This window comes from Somniosus microcephalus, unplaced genomic scaffold, assembly GCF_052327205.1.
Source record: "Somniosus microcephalus isolate GS21.2 unplaced genomic scaffold, FLI_Smic_1.0 unresolved_chr9, whole genome shotgun sequence".
In the NCBI taxonomy this organism is placed as follows: Eukaryota; Metazoa; Chordata; class Chondrichthyes; order Squaliformes; family Somniosidae; genus Somniosus; species Somniosus microcephalus.
In genome coordinates this window covers 25,266,986-25,288,320 of record NW_028225187.1, presented here as the reverse complement: position 1 = coordinate 25,288,320, position 21,335 = coordinate 25,266,986, and the positions used below count along the sequence as shown (strand labels likewise).

Here is a 21,335-nt window from a genome sequence, read left to right as displayed (position 1 = left end):
CAGAGTGATAGAAGATTTGAGGTTAGGATCAGATCAGCCATGATCTTATTGAATGGTGGAGCAGGCTCGAGGGGCCGATTGGCCTACTCCTGCTCCTATTTCTTATGTTCTTATGTTCTTATGTTCTTATCCCTCTGAACCAAAACGCTTAATGGTTTCGCACCATTAAAAAAATATTCTGTTTTTCCATTATTCCTACCAAACTAAATAACCTCACATGTTGCAACTTTATATTCCATCTGCCACCTTATTGCCCACTCACTTAGTCTATCTATATACCTTTGCAGACTCTTTGTGTTCTCCTCAGAGCTTACTGCCCCACCTAGCTTTGTATTATCAGCAAACTTGCATACATTATATTGGGAGACATTATGGGGAGGAGTGCCTGGCTGAGTGATCAAGGCTGACTCACCACATGAGGAAGTAAACATGGAAGGTGCTGGCATGCGGAGCAGAAAATTGGTGCCTTGGCAGCTGCCCTTTAATTAGCGCCGCCGCTGCTGCAACAAAGCCCTGCTGACCCTGATGGATAAAGCTTCTGGCGGTAGGTCAGGGGGTGCGACCAAATTGTGCAGCCGGGACGCGAGTGGGGTGGTGAACATGGTGAAGCTGCAGTGCTGCAGGGCGCTACCAGGTACCGCTGCCGATAACCTCCTGCTGAATTTCACCAAAGGCATTAGCGGCACTGCGCCTGGGTGCTAGGGGCTTTACGCCCCATTTGCAACCACCCCGGGCACCAGCAGGAGGTGCAAAGCAACCCAATTTACCCCCCTAAGACTGTTAATAGTACTATCATAATTATTATTTGTTTTATTATCGCAATGATTCTCATTGATGCTGATCCTCACCTTTAACATTTACTTCAATGGCTCGGCTGCGAAGGGTAATTTCCTTTCCTTCCACTTCATTGGACACGCTGCAGCTGTACATGCCCACGAGGCTCTCAGTGAAATGAATGATTTTGTAACTGACCTCTCTGCTGGATGAGCTTTCTTTGTGGATGCGCATTCCTCCTCTGTACCAGGCATACACCATCGGTGAAGAACCTTCACTCACTGAGCAATTCAGCGTGAGATTGCTTCCTTCTCTTATGGTGCCATAGCTCGGACTGAAATGTAGCTGTACATTAGAGACTGGAATTCCTGGAGTGAAAAGAATTGGCATGTTCATGTGGGATTAAGTTATATTCTACAAATTGCATGTCTGCGAATTCATACAATCAGTAGTTTGTGCACACATCTTTCATCCATAGGTTGCTCATAACCTGATTGATGGTGTGGGAGTCCAGTGAGCACCAGTGACAGACCATTAACTATATACTGACCGAAAGGGGATACCCACTGAGACTGAATCCTCATTATTAGCAGCCCCCTTGATTGGAACTCCATCCACCATCTTAAACCTTCACTCCCTCCATCACCGGCGTACTGTGGCAGCAGTGTGTACCATCTACAAGATGCAGTGCAGCAGCTCTCCAAGGATACTTCGGCAGCACCTACCATACTGGCGAGCTCTAACACCTAGAAGGACAGGGGCCTACTTGAACCGCTACAGTCCATGTGGTGAAGGTACTCCCACAGTGCAGATAGGGAGTGAGTTCTAGGATTTTGACCCAGTGAAAATGAAGGAACGGCCAATATACGTGCAAGTCAGGATGGGGTATAACTTGGAGGGGAACTTGGAGGTGGTTCTGTTCCTATGCGTCTGCTGCCCTTGTCCTTCTAGGTGGAAGAGGTCACGGTGTTTGTGAGGTGCTGCCGAAGAAGCCTTGGTGAGTTGCTGCAGTGCACCTTGTAGATGGTGCACACTGCAGCCACGGTCCACCGGTGGTGGAGGGAGTGAATTTTTAAGGTGGTGGATGAGGTGCCAATCAAGCAGGCTGCTTTTTCTTGAATGGTGTCGAGCCTCTTGTGTAGACGCAGACATAATGCGAGGAAAACCCACCCGTGGTGGAGAGCTTTGGGAACCATAGTTCTAAAGTCACCTGTTCCTCCTGAGCAAGCGTACACTTACATTGTCTACTCACTTTTAACAGTGACTGGCACGGGCCTGGATGGGTACGTTTCCCCATCGCTGCGAATTGTACAATGATACCATCCAGAATCGATCATGGTTGCTCGTTGGATTTTGTATATAACGGGATTCCCAGAAACATATTTCACAAGAGAGTTGTTTCTGTAGAAGTCATAATCTTTGCTCCTACACTTATAGGAATCCTTGCACACACAGCGCAGTACAATAGTATCACCGTCCCTTGGTTTTTCAGGCTTCACATTTAGTCTCACTGGTCTTTCTGAAGAGGAAAATCAAATCACTGTTAATGATCACTCATTATGCCAAAGTACCACGCTGAAACAGGTAGACGCTTGTTACTACTGAAGGCAGGTAAGTGGGTAGAAATTCGTCTTTGTGGCTTTGCATAATAGGGTGCCGAAATCGTAACAAGATAGATGAGTTGATTGGACAAATAGGTAAAACTAGGAATGATCCATGCGCCATTACAGAGATGTGGTTAAAAGGTGACCAAGGCTGGGAACTAAATTGTCCAGAGTATTAGAAAATTCGGACGGATAGAAAGAAAGGAAAGGGAGGTCAGCTGGCTTTGTTGGTAACGGATGGGATCAGTGCAGTGATGAGAAGTGATATTGGCTCAGAAGATGAAGATGTAGAATCGGTTTGGGTGGAGCTAAAAAATAATAAGTGGAAAAAGTATCTGGTGGGTGTAGTCTACATGTCCCCAAACAATGGCAAGATTGTTGGACAGAGTATAAATCAAAAAAGTATGGAGGCCAGTAAAAAAGATACGGTAATACTCATTGGTGATTTTAATCTCCATCTTGTTTGAACAAACCGAATTGGCCATGGTCGCCTTGATGAGGCATTAATAGTGTGTGTCCGGACTGGTTTCCTAGAACAGTATTTAATGGAACCAACCAGGGAGCAGGCTATCTTGGACCTGGTACAGTCAGTTGAGACAGGATTAATAAATGATCTCATAGTGAAGGAGCCTCTTAAAAGAGTTGTCATAGCGTGGTTTAATTTCAATTTCAGTTGGAGGGCGAGAAAGTTGTATTTCAAACCAGGGCCCTTATATCAAACAAAGGCAACTACAATGACTGAGGGCAGAAAACGGCTGAAGTGGACTAGTAAAATAAATTAAAGTGTAAGACAGTTGAAATGCAGTGGCGGACATTTAAGGAGATATTTAATAACTCACAACAGGAATATATTCCAGTGAGAAAGAAAGATTAAAAGCGAAGGGAGCACTATCCGTGGCTAACTAACGAAGTAAAGGATGGTATCAAATTGAAAACGAAGGCATACAATTTTGCCAAGATTGGTGGGAGGCCAGAGGATTGGGAATTTTTTATAAAAGCAGCAAAGGATGATTAAAAAATATTAAAGTCAGAGAAGATGAATTTTGAGAATAAACTGGCAAGCAATATTAAAACCGATAGTACGAGCTTCAACATGTATATAAAAAGGAAGAAAGTAGCTAAAGTAACTGTTGTTCCCTTAGAGGATGAGACTGGGGAATTAATAATGGGGAATGGGGCAATGGCAGAGACTCTGAACATATATTTTGTATCTACCTTCATGGCAGAAAATACTAACATCTTCCAAATAATGGATAATCAAGGGGCCACATGGAGAGGGAACTAAAGACAATCACTATCATTACGGAAAATGTACTTGGTAAAATAATGGGATTAAAAGATGACAATCCCCGGGATCAGATGGCCTGCATCCCAGAGTCTTAAAAAAAGTGTCTGCAGACATAGTGGATGCAGTGGTTGCAATATACCAAAACTCCCGGCACTTTGGAGAAGTCCCAGCGCATTGGAAAATCGCTAATGAAACACCCCTAATTAAGAATGGAGGGAGACAGAAAGCAGGAAACTGTTGACTAGTTAGCCTCACATCTGCCGTAGGCAAAATGCAGGAGTACTTCATTAAGGAAGCAGTAGCAGGGCATTTGGAAAATCATAATTCAGTCACGTAGAGTCAGCATGGTTTTATGAAAGGGTAATCATGTTTAACAAATTTGCTGGAGTTCTTTGAGGATGTAGCAAGCAGGGTGGATAATCGTGAGCCAGTGGATATGATGTATTTGGATTTCCAGAAATCATTCCATAAGTTGCCACATAAAATGTTACTGCATAAGATAAGAGCTCACGGAGTTGGTGGTAATATATTAGCATGGGTAGAGAATTGGCTAACTAAGAGAAACCAGAGAATCGGGATAAATGGGTCATTCTTCAGTTGGATAATGGCAACTAGTGGGGTGCCACAGGGATCGGTGCTGGGACATCAGCTATTTACTATCTACATTAATGATTTGGATGAAAGTTCCGAGTGTAATGTAGCCAAGTTTGTAGATGATACAAAGGTAGGTGGCAAAGCAAAAACCTGCAAATGGATATCGACAGGCTGGTGAGTGGGCATGCATTTGCCAGATGGCGTATAATGTGGGAGAGTGCGAGGTTATCCACGTTGGCAGGAAAATAAAAATGCCAATTATTATTTAAATGGAGAGAGTTTACAAAATGCTACAGTTCAGAGGGGCCTTGGGGTCCTTGTGCATGCAACACAAAAAGTTAGCACAGCAATTAATCAAAAATGCAAATGGAATTTTGGCCTTTATTGCAAGGGGGTTGGAGTATAAAATAAGGGAAGTCCTGTAACAAAGGTACAGGATATTCTTGAGACCACACCTTGAGTACTGCGTACTGTTTTGGTCTCCTTATTTATGAAAGGATATTCTTGCATTGGACTCACTTCAGAGACGATTCAGTCGGTTGATTACTGAGATGACGGTGCTGATTTATGAAGAAAGGTTGAGCAGGTTGGGTCAATACTCATTGGAATTTAGAAGAATGAGAGGTGATCTTATTGAAACATATAACAAACTGAGCTGGCTCGACAAGGTCGATGCAGAGAGGATGTTTCCACTCGTGGGGAAATCTAGAACTCGGGGGCACAGTTTTAGAATAAATCGTCGCCCTTTTAGAACTGAGATGAGGAGCATTTTTTCCTCTCAGAGGGTCGTAAATCTGTGGAATTCTCTGCGCCAGAGAGCCGTGGAGGCTGGGTCATTATATACATTTGAGGTGCTGACAGACAATTTTTTGCAAGATAAGGGTGTGAATGGTTATGGGGAGCGGGCTTTGAAGTGGCTTTGAGCCCAAGATCAACTTCGATCTTATTGAATGGCGGAGCAGGCTCGAGGGGCCAGTTGGCATATTCCTGCTCCAATTTCATATGATCTTATGTTCTTAGGTAATAACTGAATGGCCGCAAAATGGGCGATATCCAATCGACCGACTGCAATGGAACTGAATATCAAGTGTTGTGTATAACATGTGGCCGATCCGTATTGTGCCATTGTCCGAGACGAATTTCTACCTTTATATGCTACGTACAAAATGAAACATTAATCGGTTGGTTTAAGGGCCTCCTACTTTATGATCGGTTTAATGTTTTCTTATTGCCTACTTCCCAAAATTAGTTTTTTAAATGTTCACCTGTCCTGTAATTTTGTTATTCCACTGAAGCGAGTGGGTCAACATTGGGCAACAGTGCACATCCAACGATATTGAATTGCCTGCCCATTATATACCACCTCGATTTTCCTTTCTCTTAAATTCAATGGATGGGTAAATTGTGTGCAGCATATAATGAGTAGTCAAGTCAATATAGCCCATTTTTCACTCACCAAAATATAAAATGTATAGGCAGCTTACTGCAATTATATAGTGCCCTGGTGAGACCACACCTGGAGCACTGTGAACAGTTTTTGCCTCCATACCTTGGAAAGTATATACTTGCCATAGAGGGAGTGCAGCGAAGGTTCACCAGACTGGTTCCTGGGATGGGGGGATTGTCCTATGTGGAGAGATTAAGTAGGCTCAACATATATTCTGCCGAGTTTAGAAGAATGAGAAGTGATCTCCTTGAAACATAAACAATTCTTACAGGGAGTGACAGGGTAGATGCAGGGAGGATTATTACCCCTGGCTGAGGAATCTAGAACCAGGGGTCACAGATTCAGAATAAGGGGTCAGCCATTTATGACTGAGATGAGGAGAAACTTCTTCATTCAGCGAGTGGTGAATCTGTTGAATTCTCTACCCCAGAGGGCTGTGGATGCTCAGTCGTTGAGTGTATTCAAGACAGAGATCGATAGATTTTTGAATATTATGGGAATCAAGGGAAATTGGGATAACGCAGGACAGTGGAGAAGCTCAACCATGTCCTTATTGAAAGGCGATTTTGGCTCGAAGATCCAAATGACCTATTTCCTATGTTCTTATGTTCTTAATATCATTTTGGGATTCAGTATATGCGTAATTTGAGATATGAGATGTGGTAAGTGGAGCATGCTTGGTAGGAAATAGGTGAAATTAGAACTATGGTCATCAAAGCTCTCCGCCGCTAGGGGTTTTCCTCGCCTATTGTCTCAGTGTTTTTTAGATTAAATGATAGAGATTCATTGCTATGATTAGTCAACAACATATTTTTCGCTGCACATAAGAACACATAAGAATCGATGTCGGTCTTGAATATACCCAACGACAATATATCCACAGCCTTCTGGGGTAGAGAATTCCAAAGATTCAACACCCTCTGAGTGAAGAAATTCCTCCTCATCTCAGTCCTAAATGACCGAACCGTTATTCTGAGACTGTGACCTTTGGTTCTATAATCCCCAGCCAGGGGAAACATCCTCCCTGCATCTACGCTATCAAGGCCTGGCAAAATTTCAAATGTTGCAGCAGATGCGAAATTTGAAAGTGTAGTGTACAGTGGGAAATATAGTAATAGACTTCAAGAAGAGAGAGACAGGCTGGTGGATTGGGCGGACCCTTGGTAAATGTAATTAAACACAGAAGTGTGAGATAATACATTTTGGAAGGAAGAATGTGGAGAAACATGACACTACAAAATGGTACAATTTTGAAGGGGGTGCAAGAAGAGAGAGACCTGGGGGTGCTTGTGCAGAAATCTTTGAATGTGGCAGGGCAGGTTAGCAAAGCACTTAATGCGCATATGGGATCCTGGGCTTTATAAATAGAGATATGAGGTACAAAAGCCAGGAATTTATGCTAAACCTATACAAAACACTAGTTCGGCCTCAGCCTGAGGACTGTGTCCAATACGATGCACCACATTTTAGGAAGGAGCTGAAGGCTTTGGAGAGGGTACAGAACAGATTTACTAGAATTGTTACAGGGATGAGGAATTACAGTTTCATGGGTGGACTGGAGAAGCAGGGTTTGTTCTCCTTGAAGCAGCGCAGGCGAAACTGCAGCATTATTCAAATGTCAATGAGGTGGAAATTCGTCTCGGGCGGTGACAGAACACGAGTGGAATTGATTCGGCCGCTCGTTATACGCTGAGCCTGATAATCAGTTCCATTGCAGTCGATGGAATTGAATACCAGACGGCGACCTATAACGAGTGTTATTTCGTCCCCAAGGTTTCTCGCAGGCTACATTGCTGATCTGAAATGCCTGGTCCTACCATTTCATTAATGGAGGCAAATATTGTCCAGCAGCTGTTGAGGATCGGTCGTTATAGGAATCACCTGATCTTCATTTCGATCGATTTTAATGGAAGTGCTAAGTAGACGGTTTCTAGAACGGGCATCTGAACCGAATCTCCAGCTTTATTCCCGTTTTCACAATTTGAAAATCTACCCTCAGCTATCAAGAAATAAATTCATAACGAGGCAATGACGTTGGACATATAATCCTTCCCAAAGAGGACAATTGGGTAATTTCCTTAGTATTTCTCTTGATCAGCCAATGTAAAATAATTATGGATTAATAAATGAAGCAAATATCCCAGCAAACTGCTTGGTAAAGACTATGGGGTGTAGTTTCATCAAAGCGGGTAGCACGAACACCATCCTCTTTTGCAATTCCCCGATTTTCTTTTCTAATGACTTCAATGGAAAGTAAAATTCAGCTGAGTGTAAAACCAGCTTCAGTTTTGAACTTCCGCCCAAGACGAATTTCAGACCCAATGAGTGAGGAAGTGACCTGTGCTTGTTCATAATGTATAGTAACACTGACCTCGAATGCGCACAGTCTGGTACCCGGACGAGTATGCAGGTCCATTGGGAAATCGAACAAAGTGCACTTGGCACCGATACCGTCCATCATGCTCCAAAGTAACATGCTCCACTTCAAATGAGACACTTTTATTGGAGGAGCGAATCTCAGTTAATGCAGAACCTTCTCGGTAAAATGTGTAACTTAAATTGTTTTTTAAAAGGTAGTTGAATTCGCACCTCAACACCAGGCATTGGTCCACCCACAGGTTTTCCGACTGAACCTCAATCGTCATGAACGGATTGGGATCTGACAAAACGAAATTATATAATAAGAAACTTGGCAGCCAATCGTTATTTAAAGATCAATAACACAAGTGCTTTGTAATATTAACCAGTTGGCTTAGAGGACGGTGGTGGAGAGTTCAGCACTTCTGAACGAAATTAACCCTAATTAGAAAGGTTAATGGAACGCTGGGCTCTATCCAAAAGCGGCTGGATTAAAAAGGGGTGGTAGTTATGCTACAGATTTATAAAGCTAAGGTTAGACTGCATCTGGAGCACTGCGTTCAGTTCTGCACACCACACCTCGGAGTGGTTGAAGCACAGATTCACCAGAATGATACTAGTGCTAAAAGGATTAAATAATGGGGAAAGTTTGTATAGAACAACCTAGTATTTTCATGAGCACAGAAGATGAAGGGGTGATCAAATTGATTTTGTTTCAGATAATTTAAAAGAAATGATAGTGTAAACAGCAGCAACATATTTCTTCTGGTGAGAGAGTTCATAACCAAGGGCATAACATTAAAATTAGTGCTAGGCCGTTCAGTGGTGATGTCAGGGACCACTTCTTCTCACAAAGGGCAGTGGCAATCTGGAGTACTCTTCCAGGAAAAAGCTGTTGAGGCTGGGGGTCAGTTGACAATTTCAAAACAGAGATTGAGAGATTTTTGATAGGCGGGGCATTAAGTGTTATGGAAGCAATGCTGGTAGATGGAGTTATGATACAGATCGGCCGTGCTCTGATTGAATGGTGGAGCATGCTGGATCGGCTGAAAGCTTATTCCTGTTCCTATGATCCACTGTTCACTGCTGGTAAACACAGGGAACATCTCAGCCGCCTGGTACAGCTACAGATCCCATCTGAGGGATCTATCTCTGGGCAACGTATCTGCTTCACATGGGAGGCCCATTTGTCATACGCAAATTTTTATTTGATTTCCCTTGAGAGAAAGTAACAAAGACAATGTTGCATTTTTTTAGCGTTGTTCATGACTTCGGGATGTGCAAAGCGCTTTACAGCCAATGAAGTACTTCTTGAAGACTAGTCACTGTAGTAATGTAGGGAAATGTGGCCAATTTGCGCACGGCAAAGTGCTAATGGCCAGATCATTTGTATTAGTGATATTTCTGATGAAAAAATGTAAGCCGAGGAAACCGGAGAGAACACACATCAGCATCCAATAGTGTCATGTGATGTTTTACATCCACCTGAGTGTCAGACGGGTCAGTTTAATGTCTCATTCTGAAAGATGACCCCCTCCGAGAGTGCAGCACTCCCACAGTACTGGTATCGAGTGTCAACCAGGATTATGGGCTCCATTTACCGAGGGGAAGTGTTACCCAATGAACCTGTCAGGGTTACTGTCGCGGGGCCGTGTAGACACGGGGCCGTGCTGCCAGTGCGGGGCTGGTTCTGGACCCAAGTGCAGACAGACGAGGCAAGAAGCAGGTATGCAGTCTTAAATAACAATACTTTACTAGAATCAAACAGGTAAACAATTGCAAAACATAGGAGCTCAAGACAAGCTACCACTTAGGCAAACGGCTAGTTAAGATAGGAAGTCAAGACAAGCTACCATGAGTCGACCGGCTTGTCAAGACTGAGCTCAAGACAAGCTACCACAGGGCAACCGGCTTGTCAAGATAGGAACGCAAGACAAGCTACCATGAGGCAACCGGCTTGTCAAGACTGAGCTCAAGACAAGCTACCACAGGGCAACCAGCTTGTCCAAACTGAGCACCTTGTCAAGGCTGAGCAACTTGTCAGCACCTTGTCAAGACCGAGAACAAAGCAAAGAACCACAGAACTTAAATACAAGCAAAAACATAACACAGATAAACAGTTATAGACTTAGGAGCTCAAGACAAGCAACCATTAAGGCAAACAGATTGTCAAGACTTAGCCCAAGACAAGCTACCCCTAATAACAACAGAAAATGCTGGAAAAAGTCAGCAGGTCAGGCAACATCCATGGATAGAAATTTGAGTTGACATTTCGGGTCGAACCCTTGATCAAAACTGGAAAGAAAAGAAACTAGATCGAAGGCAGGGCTGCGATCGGACAAAAGAATAAAAGAAACAAAAGAAGTAAAAGAGGCAATAAAAGGTATTAGAAGCAAGACAAGATGGTAATGGGCTGAGATTAGGTGTAAAGTGTACTGGCAGGGCAAGAGATAGCTGCCAGGTGTGAGAGAGAAACAAAAGGAAAGGGGGGGGGACAGAAGTGGAAAAATACAAGAAAAAATTAAAATGACAGGTGACCGGAAGCTCGGGGTCAACCTTACACGGGAAGGTGCCAGGCGAAGGGGATGGGCTGTTTGTGGTGATAGAGGAGTGGACTAGGGTGTCTCGTGGGAGCAGCCCCAAACTGCCCTTCCCCTTCGCCTGGCACCTTCCCGTGCAAGCTGAGGAGATGTAAAACCTGCCCCATACCTCTCCCCTTCCCACTGTCCAGGGCCCCAAACATCCCTTCCAGGTAAAACAGCGATTTACTTGTACTTCTCGCAATCTAGTATACTGCATTCGCTGCTCACGATGCGGTCTCCTCTACATTAGGGAGACCAAACGCAGATTGGGTGACCGCTTTGCAGAACACCTCCATTCAGTCCGTAAGGGTGACCCCGAGCTTCCGGGCGCCTGTCATATTAATTCACCGCTCCATTCCCACTCGGACCTCACCGTCCTTGGGCTCTTGTATTGTTCCACGGAAGCTCAACGTAAACTCGAGGAACAGCACCTCATCTTCCGATTAGGCACTCTGCAGCCTTCCAGGCTCAATATCGAGTTCAACAATTTCAGATAATAACCTCGGCCCCTATTTCATTTTTTCTTGTATTTTTCCACTCCTTTTCCCCCCGCCCTTTCCTTTTGTTTCTCTCTCACACCTGGCAGCTATTTCTTACCCTGCCAGTACACTTTACACCTAATCTCAGCCCATTACCATCTCGTCTAGCTTCTAATACCTTTTATTGTCTCTTTTACTTCTTCTGTTTCTTTTATTCTTTTGTCCAATCGCAGCCCTGCCTTCGATCTAGTTTCTATTCTTTCCAGTTTTGAAGAAGGGTTCGACCCGAAACGTCAACTCAAATTTCCATCCATGGATCTTGCCTGACCTGCTGAGGTTTTCCAGCATTTTCTGTTGTTGTTTTGGATTTCCAACATCTGCAGTATTTTGCTATCAAGCTACCCCTAGGCAACCGGCTTGTCAAGGCAAGCTACCACAGGGCAACCGGCTTGTCAAGACTGAGCTCAAGACAAGCTACCACTGGCAACAGGCTTGTCAAAACTGAACACTTAGTCAAGACAGAGCACCTTGTCAAGACTGACTCCCTTGTCAGGACTGAGCCCAGAGGGAAGAAACCACAGAACTTAAATACAAGCAAAAACAGGTGAAACCAATAAACCAGATGAAAGGCAGTTAAGTAATAAACAGGAGAAACAAGTAACAATTAACAAAGGACAACAAATAAGTGAAGGTGCCATCTAGGATTTACTGAAGGAACTGACCGGCACCCTCACAGAACCATGGCAGTCAATGGCACAGCTCCGCCGAGTTTGACCAGGCTATATAAAAGAGGGCCGAAATGTTATGTTATGATACACTGCCTGACCGAGTGATTATTTCCAGCATTTTCAGTTTTTATTGCAGATTTCCAGCACTGCAGTATTTTGCTTTAGCATGGTGTTGTGGGTAAGATATTAGCATGGATAAAGTATTGGTTAACAGACAGAAATCAGAGAATCGGCATAAACGGGTCATTTTCCACTTGTCAGGCTGTAACTAGTGCAATGCCACAAGGATCATTGTTGGGGCCTCAGCTATTTGCAATCTATATTAATGACCAAGATGAAGAGACCGAGTGCAATGTATCCACATTTGCTGACGATACGAAGCCAGCTGGAAAAAATAGGATGAGAGGAGGACGCTTTGGGTACTTTAAGTGACTGGGCAATAAGGTGGTAGATGGAGTATAATGTGAAGAAATGTGAGGTTATTTACTTTGGCAGGAAGAATGGAAAAACAAAATAGTTTTCATATGGTTAGAAACTATTAAATATTGCTGTGCAGAGAGATTTGGGTGGCCCAGTACAAGAGACACAGAGAGTTAGCATGCAGGTACAGCAACCAACGAGGAAGGTAAATGGCATGTTGGGCTTTATTGCTAGAGGGTTGGAGTGCAAGAGTAAGGAAGTCTTGCTGCAATTCTTCAGGTCTCCGTTGAGAACGCACCTGAAGTACTGTGCACAGTTTTGGTCCCCATATTTAGGGAAGGATATACTTGCCTTAGAGGCGGTGCAACAAGTGTTCACTAACTTGATCCCTGGGATGAGAGGGTTGTCCTATGAGGAGAGATTCAATAGGTTGGGCCTATAATCTCGGGAGTTTAGAGGAATGAGAAGTGATCTCATTGAAACATGGACGGTTCTGTGAGGTATTGAAAGGGTAGATGATAAGAGGTTCCTTCCCCTGGCTGGAGAGTCAAGAACTAGGAGGCATAGTCTCCGGATAAGGGGTAGACCATTTAAGACCGTGATGCGGAGGAATTTCTTCCCTCAGAGGGTTGTGAATCTACAGAATTCTCTACCACAAAGAGTTGTGAATGCTCAGCCGTTGAGGCAGAACTAGACAGAATTTTGGACACATGGGAACACAAGGGATATCTGGAAAGGATAGGAAAGTGGTGTTGTGGTCGTAGATCAGGCATGAATTTATTGAATGGCGGAGCAGGCTCGAGGGGACGAGTGGGCTGCTCCTAATTCATATGCTCTTATATGAACATAGGTAAGAATTAGGAGCAGGAGTAGGCCACTCATCCCCTTAAGCCTGCTCTGACATTCAGTAAGATCATGGCCGATCTGATTACTCTACATTCCCTCCGACCCCCGATAACTTTTCACCCCTTGTTTACTAAATATCTATCTACCTCTGCCTTAAAGATATTCAAAGACTCTGCTTCCACCGCCCTCTGAGGAAGAGAGTTCCAAAGACTCACGACCCCTGTGAGAAATAATTTCTCCTCATCTCTGTCTTAAATGGGCAACCACTTATTTTTCAACCATGACTCCTAGTTCTAGATTCTCCCACAAGAGGAAACATCCTCTCCACCTCCACTCTATCAACACCCCTCCGGATCTTATATGTTTCAATCAAGTCACCTCTTACTCTTCTGAACTCCAGTGGATACAAGCCTAGCCTGTCCAACCATTCCTCATAAGACAACCTGCCCATTCCAGGTATTACTCTAGTAAACTTTCTGTGTACTGCTTCCAACGCATTTACATCCTTCCACGAATAAGAAGACTTCTAAAAATGTCTCCTCCATAATATTCCGCTCGCACTCATCAAAGCATCAAAATTGGATGGTAGAAATTTGATTTGGGTGGCAGTACCACATCGGCCGCTTGTTGAATGCCCAGCCCAATATTCGGTTCCATTGAAGTCAAACAACTGAATAATACGGCGCAAAACGGGCGGCGATGCAATACTGCATGTTTTGCGCTACCCTTTGAAGTTGCGACATCAATATTTCTTAAGATGCAATGGAACCCACAATGGTGATTCGACAAGCATTATTTTTAGAATAAACAGCTGTGACACTTGCACATTATGGCGTGGCAGATTGATACAGCCAAGACGAAGGTTAATATTAAAACATCTAAATTAATTATAAATCTATTACTGTATATCTACCCCATTCTAACATGTGTTACTTTAGCAAAGTTCCCCCAATCTAATAAAAGGAAGAAAAGAAAGACATGCATTTAAATATCTAATTTCACGAACTCAGGACGTCCGAGCACGCTTTACAGCCAATGCAGTACTTTTTGCAGTGTTGGCACTGTTGTAATGTAGCTCCCACCAACAGCAATGTGATAGTAACCAGATAATCTGTATTTAGCAATGTTGGCCGTGGGATAAATATTGGCCCGGACACCGGGGATAAATCCTCTGTTTTAATTAGCAAATGTTAACATGTTGACGAAGTTCCTAGCCCAGATTTACTTACCAGTGATGTTCACGACAATGGTGTTACTATAAGAAACATCCTGTGTTGGTGCCGATGAAATGGCTTTACATTTGTAACCTCCGCTATCGTTCTCTGTAGCTGTGCCAATGATATAAGTGCTGTCGCCGGGGCTGTCACCGTGACCATTTATATTCCACACATATTTTGTGGAGCGAATCTGTCTTCCGACGTTGCAGTGGAGAGTGATCCGGTCTCCAGTCAGGAATGTCACCCAGGGAGGGTCCATTGTCAGTAACGGTGCCGCAGTCCCCGCTGTGAAATGCAATACAAAACAAGATAGGAATGGAAATTATTTTATTTGGGAAAGGTGTTTGGTTTATCGTTCATATAAGTACAACTTATGTACTTCAATGGCTATGGGTGTTAGATTCAGACAGACAACGAACAGTCATGTAAGGACACCATCATCAAAGGGGCGGTATTTCATTGATCATTGTTACACGTGCCAAACAATATTCAGTTCCTTTCAAGTCCAGTGTGATATAGCCTGTTTTGCAATACCGCCGCAGATGAATTTCTACACCAGCAAGTCAAGCAAGATATTTTCTTAAACAATTTGACCTCAAATAGGTAACCAACGCCACGTAACACAGATAATCCAAGCCACATATGGCTGGTTTAGTAGCACCACCAAAAACAGAATGTCACCTGAATCGGGTAACTAATAACCACTGATAATCTAATTGAAACATTCTAAGTGAGTGGTCAACATGTGATGATCCCCAAATCAATGTCTCATGGAGCATTTGAAATTGGTGCTGTGTGGTACCCTAAACAGGCGACAGAGAACAGACAGCCCATTTTATATCCGGGGCGATTTTCTTTTCTAACTTACTTCTCATGGCTAGTCAATTTTCCCATGGCACTGTGAGTTTGCCCATTCCTAATTTAGCATCCCCAACTACATCATACAGATGATTAGCTGCGCTGCGCACGCAGCAAGCGACTATAAATCGTCAGAGGTTTCTTGCACTGCTAATAGCGAAATCATTCTCCAGGGGGTGTGAATGCCCATTTCTAATCCTCTGCCTCACACCAATGAGGAGACAGCTTCTTATATTACGTGTGCCAGAAATCTTTTATTTTCCATCCTAGTGTGGAGTGATTCCAACACTTCATCAAATCTAGCGGGGGCAACTTGATCCTAAGCCGGCTGACGAGAATGGGCAAGTTAATGTTGGAGGCCCGCTTTCCATTCTGTTCACTTTTACCCTCAGTTGACTTTCAAATTCCGCCCTCACTCAATCGGCATAGCAATAGTGGACATAAAGTAAAACCTGCATTAAAAAAAATTGTTTGCGGATGGTTTTCACCTAACCTGTCCTGCAGGTTTGTTACGACTCCCCTTTTACACTCCGCATGACTGTTGAAATTACCCCTGTTGGAATATGGCCTGTTGTGTTAAGGTATGGCAGGCAGGCATCGCCAGCATAATTAAGTTTGAACCTGAGCATGTCTGCGTCAAAAGCTGTCATTCAATGCTGGCAAAATCTTAAGAAATAAGAGCAGGAGTAGACCTCATCTGAGCCATAAATGGCCAATTAATTATCCTGAGACTATGCCCCCTAGATCCAGACTCTCCAGCCATGGGAAACAGCCACCCAGCATCTACCCAGTAAAGCTCGCTAAGACTTTCATATGTTTCCATAGATCACCTCTCATCCTTCTAAACTCCAGAGAATATAGGCCCATTCTATTCACTCAATCATCATAGGACAATCCTAGAAACATAGAAGATAGGAGCAGAAGTAGGCCATTCACCCCCTTGAGTCTGCTCCGCCATTCAATGTGATCCTGGCTGATCATCAAAATTCAGTACCCTGTCGCTGCTTTCTCGCCATATCCGTTGATCCTCTTAGCATTAAGAAATATATCAAACTCATTCTTCAATATACGTAATGAATTGGCCTCAACTGTCTTCTGTGGTAGAGAATTCCACAGGTTCGCCACTCTCTGGGTGAAGAAATTCCTCCTCATCTCAGTTCTAAATGGCTTACCCATTAACCTTAGTCTGTGACCCCTGGTTCTGGACTCCCCGACCATCGGGAACAGCCTTCCTGCATTTAGTCTGTCTAGTGCTGTTAGAATTTTATAAGTTTCAATGAGATCCCCTCTCATTTTTCTAAACTCTAGCAAATATAAGCCTAATCGACCTTCATACCTAATTCCTGCCATCTCAGGTATCAGTCTGGTGAATCTTCGTTGCACTCCCTCCATGAAAAGGACATCCTTTCTCAGATAAGGTGACCAAAACTGCACACAATACTCAAGGTGTGGTCTCACCAAGGCCCTGTACAACTGCAGCAAGACATCCTTGTTCTTGTACTCAAATCCTCTCTCTAGGAAGGCCAGCATAACATTTGGTTCCTTAACCGCCTGCTGCACCTTCATGTTTACCTTCAGTGACTGGTGCAAATGGATACTCAGGTCTGGTTCCACTTCCCCTTTTTCCTAATCTATTGCTGTACAGATATTAATCTGCCTTCTTGTTTTTGCCACCAAAGTGGGTAAACTCGCATTTATCCACATTATACTGCATTTGCCATGCATCTGCCCAATCTGCCCAAATCGTACTGGAGTTTATCTGCATCCTCCTCACAGCACGCACACCCACCCAGCTTTGTGTCATCTGCAAACTTGGAGATGTTACATCTAGTTCCCTCGTCTAGATCATTAATATATATTGTGAATAACTGGGGTCCTCACACCAATCCCTGCGGTACCCCACCAATCACTGCCTGCCACTCCGAAAAATACCCGTTTATTCCATCTCTTTGCTTCCTGTGGGCCAAACAGTTTTCTATCGAAGTCCTCGCATCCCAGGCATCAATCTAGTGTATCCTCTTGTCAGTTCCTTCACATTCTCGGGAGAAGGGTCTCCGCGGGCAGAGAGTTGCGCTATTGGTACAACTTCCGCCCGCTGAAAGCCTGTGAAATACTTACATCTGGTATAACCAGGCATAAGGCCTGCTTTTACCAGCATTAGAGTTTTGAAAAATAGAATGCAGGGGTTGCAAAATTGCCCCTATTTTTCCTGAAGATTTGAAAATATTGGTCCACATCGTGGACGAACAATTGGGTGATGGGACTTGTCTACAATGTTTTAAAAATGTGCCAGAACTGTAAAAGACTGTTCGGAGATGGAAAGAAAATGGACAACACGGGAGTCGTGGAGCTCTGTGGAAAATATTCACACATCCGAAGACAGTACTTTATTAATAATATCCTTCCCTGGAGTTTGGGCAATCACAAAAGGTTTTAAAATGGCCACAGAAAGCATTGGCCAAGAAAAGTGGGGTTTGGAAAGCCTGTACAGCTTGTAATGTTGTCTGTGTGAAAAAGTGGGCGGATACAGGGGCTGTGAGTCAGACCTGCCAATCAAAGGGAGGTTTCCTTCAGAAGCACTTGAAGTTGTTTGTTTACATAAGAGATTAGCCCACTTGAGAATTGACCGCAAGACAATCGATTTGAAACTGCTATGTTGACACAGCCGTTCAGAACTACTCAGACACACAATGAGAGACTAAAGCCCTCGAATGGACTTTTGAACGGCAACAGTTTAAGCAATGAATGGGTTTTTAAATCACCCAGCTTTGGACTATAGGGCTGTTGCATTTCTCTTTTGTTTTAGCCCAGGTGTACTCCGGAAGTGGGCGGGAACATTTTAGCCCCACAGTGCAAACTCTAACCCAGTCCAACCACTTTCAGTTAGCCAATCACAGCTTTTCCCTTGTGAATTGGACCTTTTTGGGTGCGAATATCCCAGACAGGCAAGCAGCAGAGGGGGAGGGAGCTCACAAGGTATATATGATAGGTCCGGAGAAGCTATCGCTCTCTTTACTTCCTGGGATCACAGGTGAGCCTCTCTCTCTCTCACTTCGCTGGACCACAGAAATCACAGAAACCCCACAGTGCAGATAGAGGCCATTTCGGCCCATCGAGCCTGCACCAATATATATTCCACCCGATCCCCGTAACCCCTACACCAACACATATCCCACCCTATCCCCGTAACCCCACGTATTCAATCCCCCTAACACTAAGGGTCAATTTATCATAGCCAATCAACCTAACCCGCACATCTTTGGACTGTGGGAGGAAACCGGAGCACCCGGAGGAAACCCACGCAAACACGGGGAGAATGTGCAAACTCCACACAGACAGTCGCCCGAGGCCGGATTCGAACCCGGGTCCCTGGCGCTGTGAGGCAACAGTGCTAACCACTATGCCACCGTGAGCAGAGTTTCTGACTCCTCAGCAAAGCAACCTAGTAAGGAGTTAAGGGATGGTAATTAAGGGGATATTGCTAAGATTGTTTAATGAACATTGTAGCTACTTACCCCTCGTTTTTGGCATCTGTTTTCCCCCATTTATGCAATTTTACTGTAATTACTGTGCTCATGTGGTATGGTTCAAAATTTGATTATAGTTTCATTACTTTAATAAAAGTTTGACTTTCTCACATCAAAACCACTTGTTCGTTTTAATATATCATTAATTATAAGTCCTCTTGTCAGAACTGGAAGGTGGGGTAGCGATTCGAAACAGCTGTTTGAAAATTGGTTTATTGGAAATTGGTCAGAGTTAAGGCAAAGCTGCCTGGCCAGGTAAATTACCTTAAATAAGTTAAAAGGTGCCCCCCTTACAGAATAAGATACTCTTATCACTAATCTATACTTTAAAAACACTGTCCAAAATGTTAAGATTAATTTTAACCCCGTTGAAACAAATATATTTTGTTTAAAATATTTAATTAAATGCCATTTTAATTAATGTCAAATATGTAATTTTAAAACAATCATGCATTCGAGTATTTTTTAAGTGATCCGCATTCATACTTTTGGGAGTTCTGTACTTACAAAACTCCCATAAGTTTGATGGGCATCCCTTTCTTTTATTGGTTCGGCAGGCCCACTTCATCCCAGGAATGCTAGTGAATGGCCTGCACCCCTGCGATATTTGCCTACCAAGAGAGACCCAGGATCGGAACGCTCCATACCTCCCAGGCCACCAGGTAAATGCTTAGAATTTTTACAGGTTGGAGGCATGCGCTTGCGATTATTCTCCAATTGCAAATTTTGGGCCATTCACATTCACTTTTGTACTATTGAGGGCTATCTATAGTCTCACATTGTTCCCCCTACTGTACACCAGTCGCCCTCTAATCCACAGGTGGAGCATTTTTGGATCTGTTGGTCAGCAGGCCAATTCTTTCTGGCACTGCAGGAGTTTGGCATGATTTCTCTGCGGCCCCATTGCAAAGGACCTCCATTCATTCCCTGCCGTTTGTCTTTCTCCTGTCCCTCTCTTCCCGAGGAGCTTTGCTGCTGGGCTGCTAAGATTTGTCCTGGCTCGCCCTTTTGGACTGGGCTGTACAGGACACCTTTGTCCATGTGATTTGTGCTGTAATGGCCGTTTTATACGCAATAGTTTATATTGGCTTATATACTTAGAAGATTACATTTTGGGGCGGGGGGAATGCGAGCATTCAGCTAAAAGTTCACGTTATTTTAACAGGAAGCTTATTACAGAAGCTGGTAGATTATTCATCTTTTAAAACAAGGGAAAAAATTGGAGGAGCAGTAAGAACTTTTTTTACGGTGTCAAGGTAGATCTATTTTTTCAAAATAGATAACAAGTGGTCACAGAATTAAGGTAACTGGCAAAAGAACCAGAAAAAGAACTCTTTTACACAAGGAGTGGTTAGGATATTGCATACAGTTCTTGATAGGGTGGAGGATACAGATTCAAAAGTAGCTGTCATAGGGAAATTGGATAAATATCTGAAGGAGAAAAAATTGCAGGGACATGGGGAAAGAGCATGGTAGTGGGACTAACTGGGTCACTCTTCAAAAGAGCAGGCACTGACTTGATGGGCCGAATGGCCTTCTTCTGTGCTGTACTGTTCTATGATTCTACACTGTATTCGGTTGTGTATATTATTCCTGCAATTGAATTAAATAAGTCGATGGCAACACTGTACATACTCCTTTTCCTTATCAGGAATGCACTGGATTGAATTGAAAATAATGCAAATGAGAATAAATCATTGATGAGGTCAGGTCTACAATACAGCATAGAGTTAACATCAATATGGGGCTGAAATCGCACTTCTGTGCTGTGTGGGTTCGGACATATAATGAACAGAGAGGGAGCGGAAAGGAGGATGAGAACAAATGCAGCTAGAATGCACTTGCTCTGGATTGTCCAACGGGCATGAACACAAAGTACAGGAGGATTGATTAATATGTGTCGCTATCAGTTCATTTATTTGGGGTGGATCTTTGCTGCGGAGGAAATTGGGATGGGTTTCCCTCTATGTTACTGATCCAAAGCTTAGCCCTTGAAAGGGTTCTCGCAAACCACATTCCTGCAGGCCCCTAGAAACCCGAGATACTTCTAAAATGTGTGAACTGGCAATTGAATGATACTAATCGTGATTTTATTTTAGGTAGTGAACTATTTCCCGTTTCTGTGTTTACTTGTTCCTTTTTCTGTGGATTCACTTTGACTTTTGGACTGCGCTGCTCAAAGATTTCTAGCTGACACAGGCCTCGTGATTTATCTCAGAGTTAAATATATCAGCAACAGTTCAGCCTCAACTGGTTTCTGCTGTTGAGGAAATGTGCACCATCACATAACTTGGACGGCCCAGGGGCACTCTTGATCTGATCAAACAAAGCTTGACAACTAGGCACAGAAAAAGATATTAGTGCCGGTGACTAGACACTTGGTAAATGAGATAGATTATGCTCTATGCTTACAGAGTTGTAAGTTCAACTCGAAAGCTGCATGAGAGCTATTCCAGTGAAGAGTGAATGGCTGAATTGCAGATGGTCCAATATCTGCCGATCCCGAAGCGAGAGAGCTTTTAAAATATTTATAGCATTGCTGTTTATCCTTGGATGGTAGGAAAATGAATTTGCAGGTTAACTTGTTAGGGTAAAAGATATCAATGAGCGGGT

At 43.6% G+C, this 21,335-nt stretch overlaps 1 protein-coding gene across 1 annotated transcript; it reads right to left on the bottom strand.

The window, feature by feature from the left end:
* Positions 1-828: 828 nt before the first annotated feature.
* On the bottom strand, positions 829-16,211 carry LOC147084949 (Fc receptor-like protein 5). Its single transcript, XM_085979383.1, has 5 exons — positions 16,190-16,211; positions 14,350-14,622; positions 8,079-8,366; positions 2,027-2,293; positions 829-1,142 (listed from the first exon to the last, which is right to left on the bottom strand). Exons 1-5 carry the CDS (start codon positions 16,209-16,211, stop codon positions 829-831), a joined length of 1,164 nt encoding a protein of 387 aa, XP_085835509.1.
* Between the last annotated feature and the right edge of the window lie 5,124 nt (positions 16,212-21,335).

What these genes read in the sequence shown, in the direction of transcription:
- LOC147084949 (XM_085979383.1), bottom strand. Translation starts at nt 16,211, where the DNA reads ATGGCGAGAAAGCAGCGACAGG. An exon ending in CATTGTCGTGAACATCACTG is followed by an intron (nt 8,367 to 14,349) that starts GTAAGTAAATCT and finishes TCGTTTTGTCAG; the next exon opens with ATCCCAATCCGTTCATGACG. An exon ending in CCAGACTGTGCGCATTCGAG is followed by an intron (nt 2,294 to 8,078) that starts GTCAGTGTTACT and finishes TTTCCTCTTCAG; the next exon opens with AAAGACCAGTGAGACTAAAT.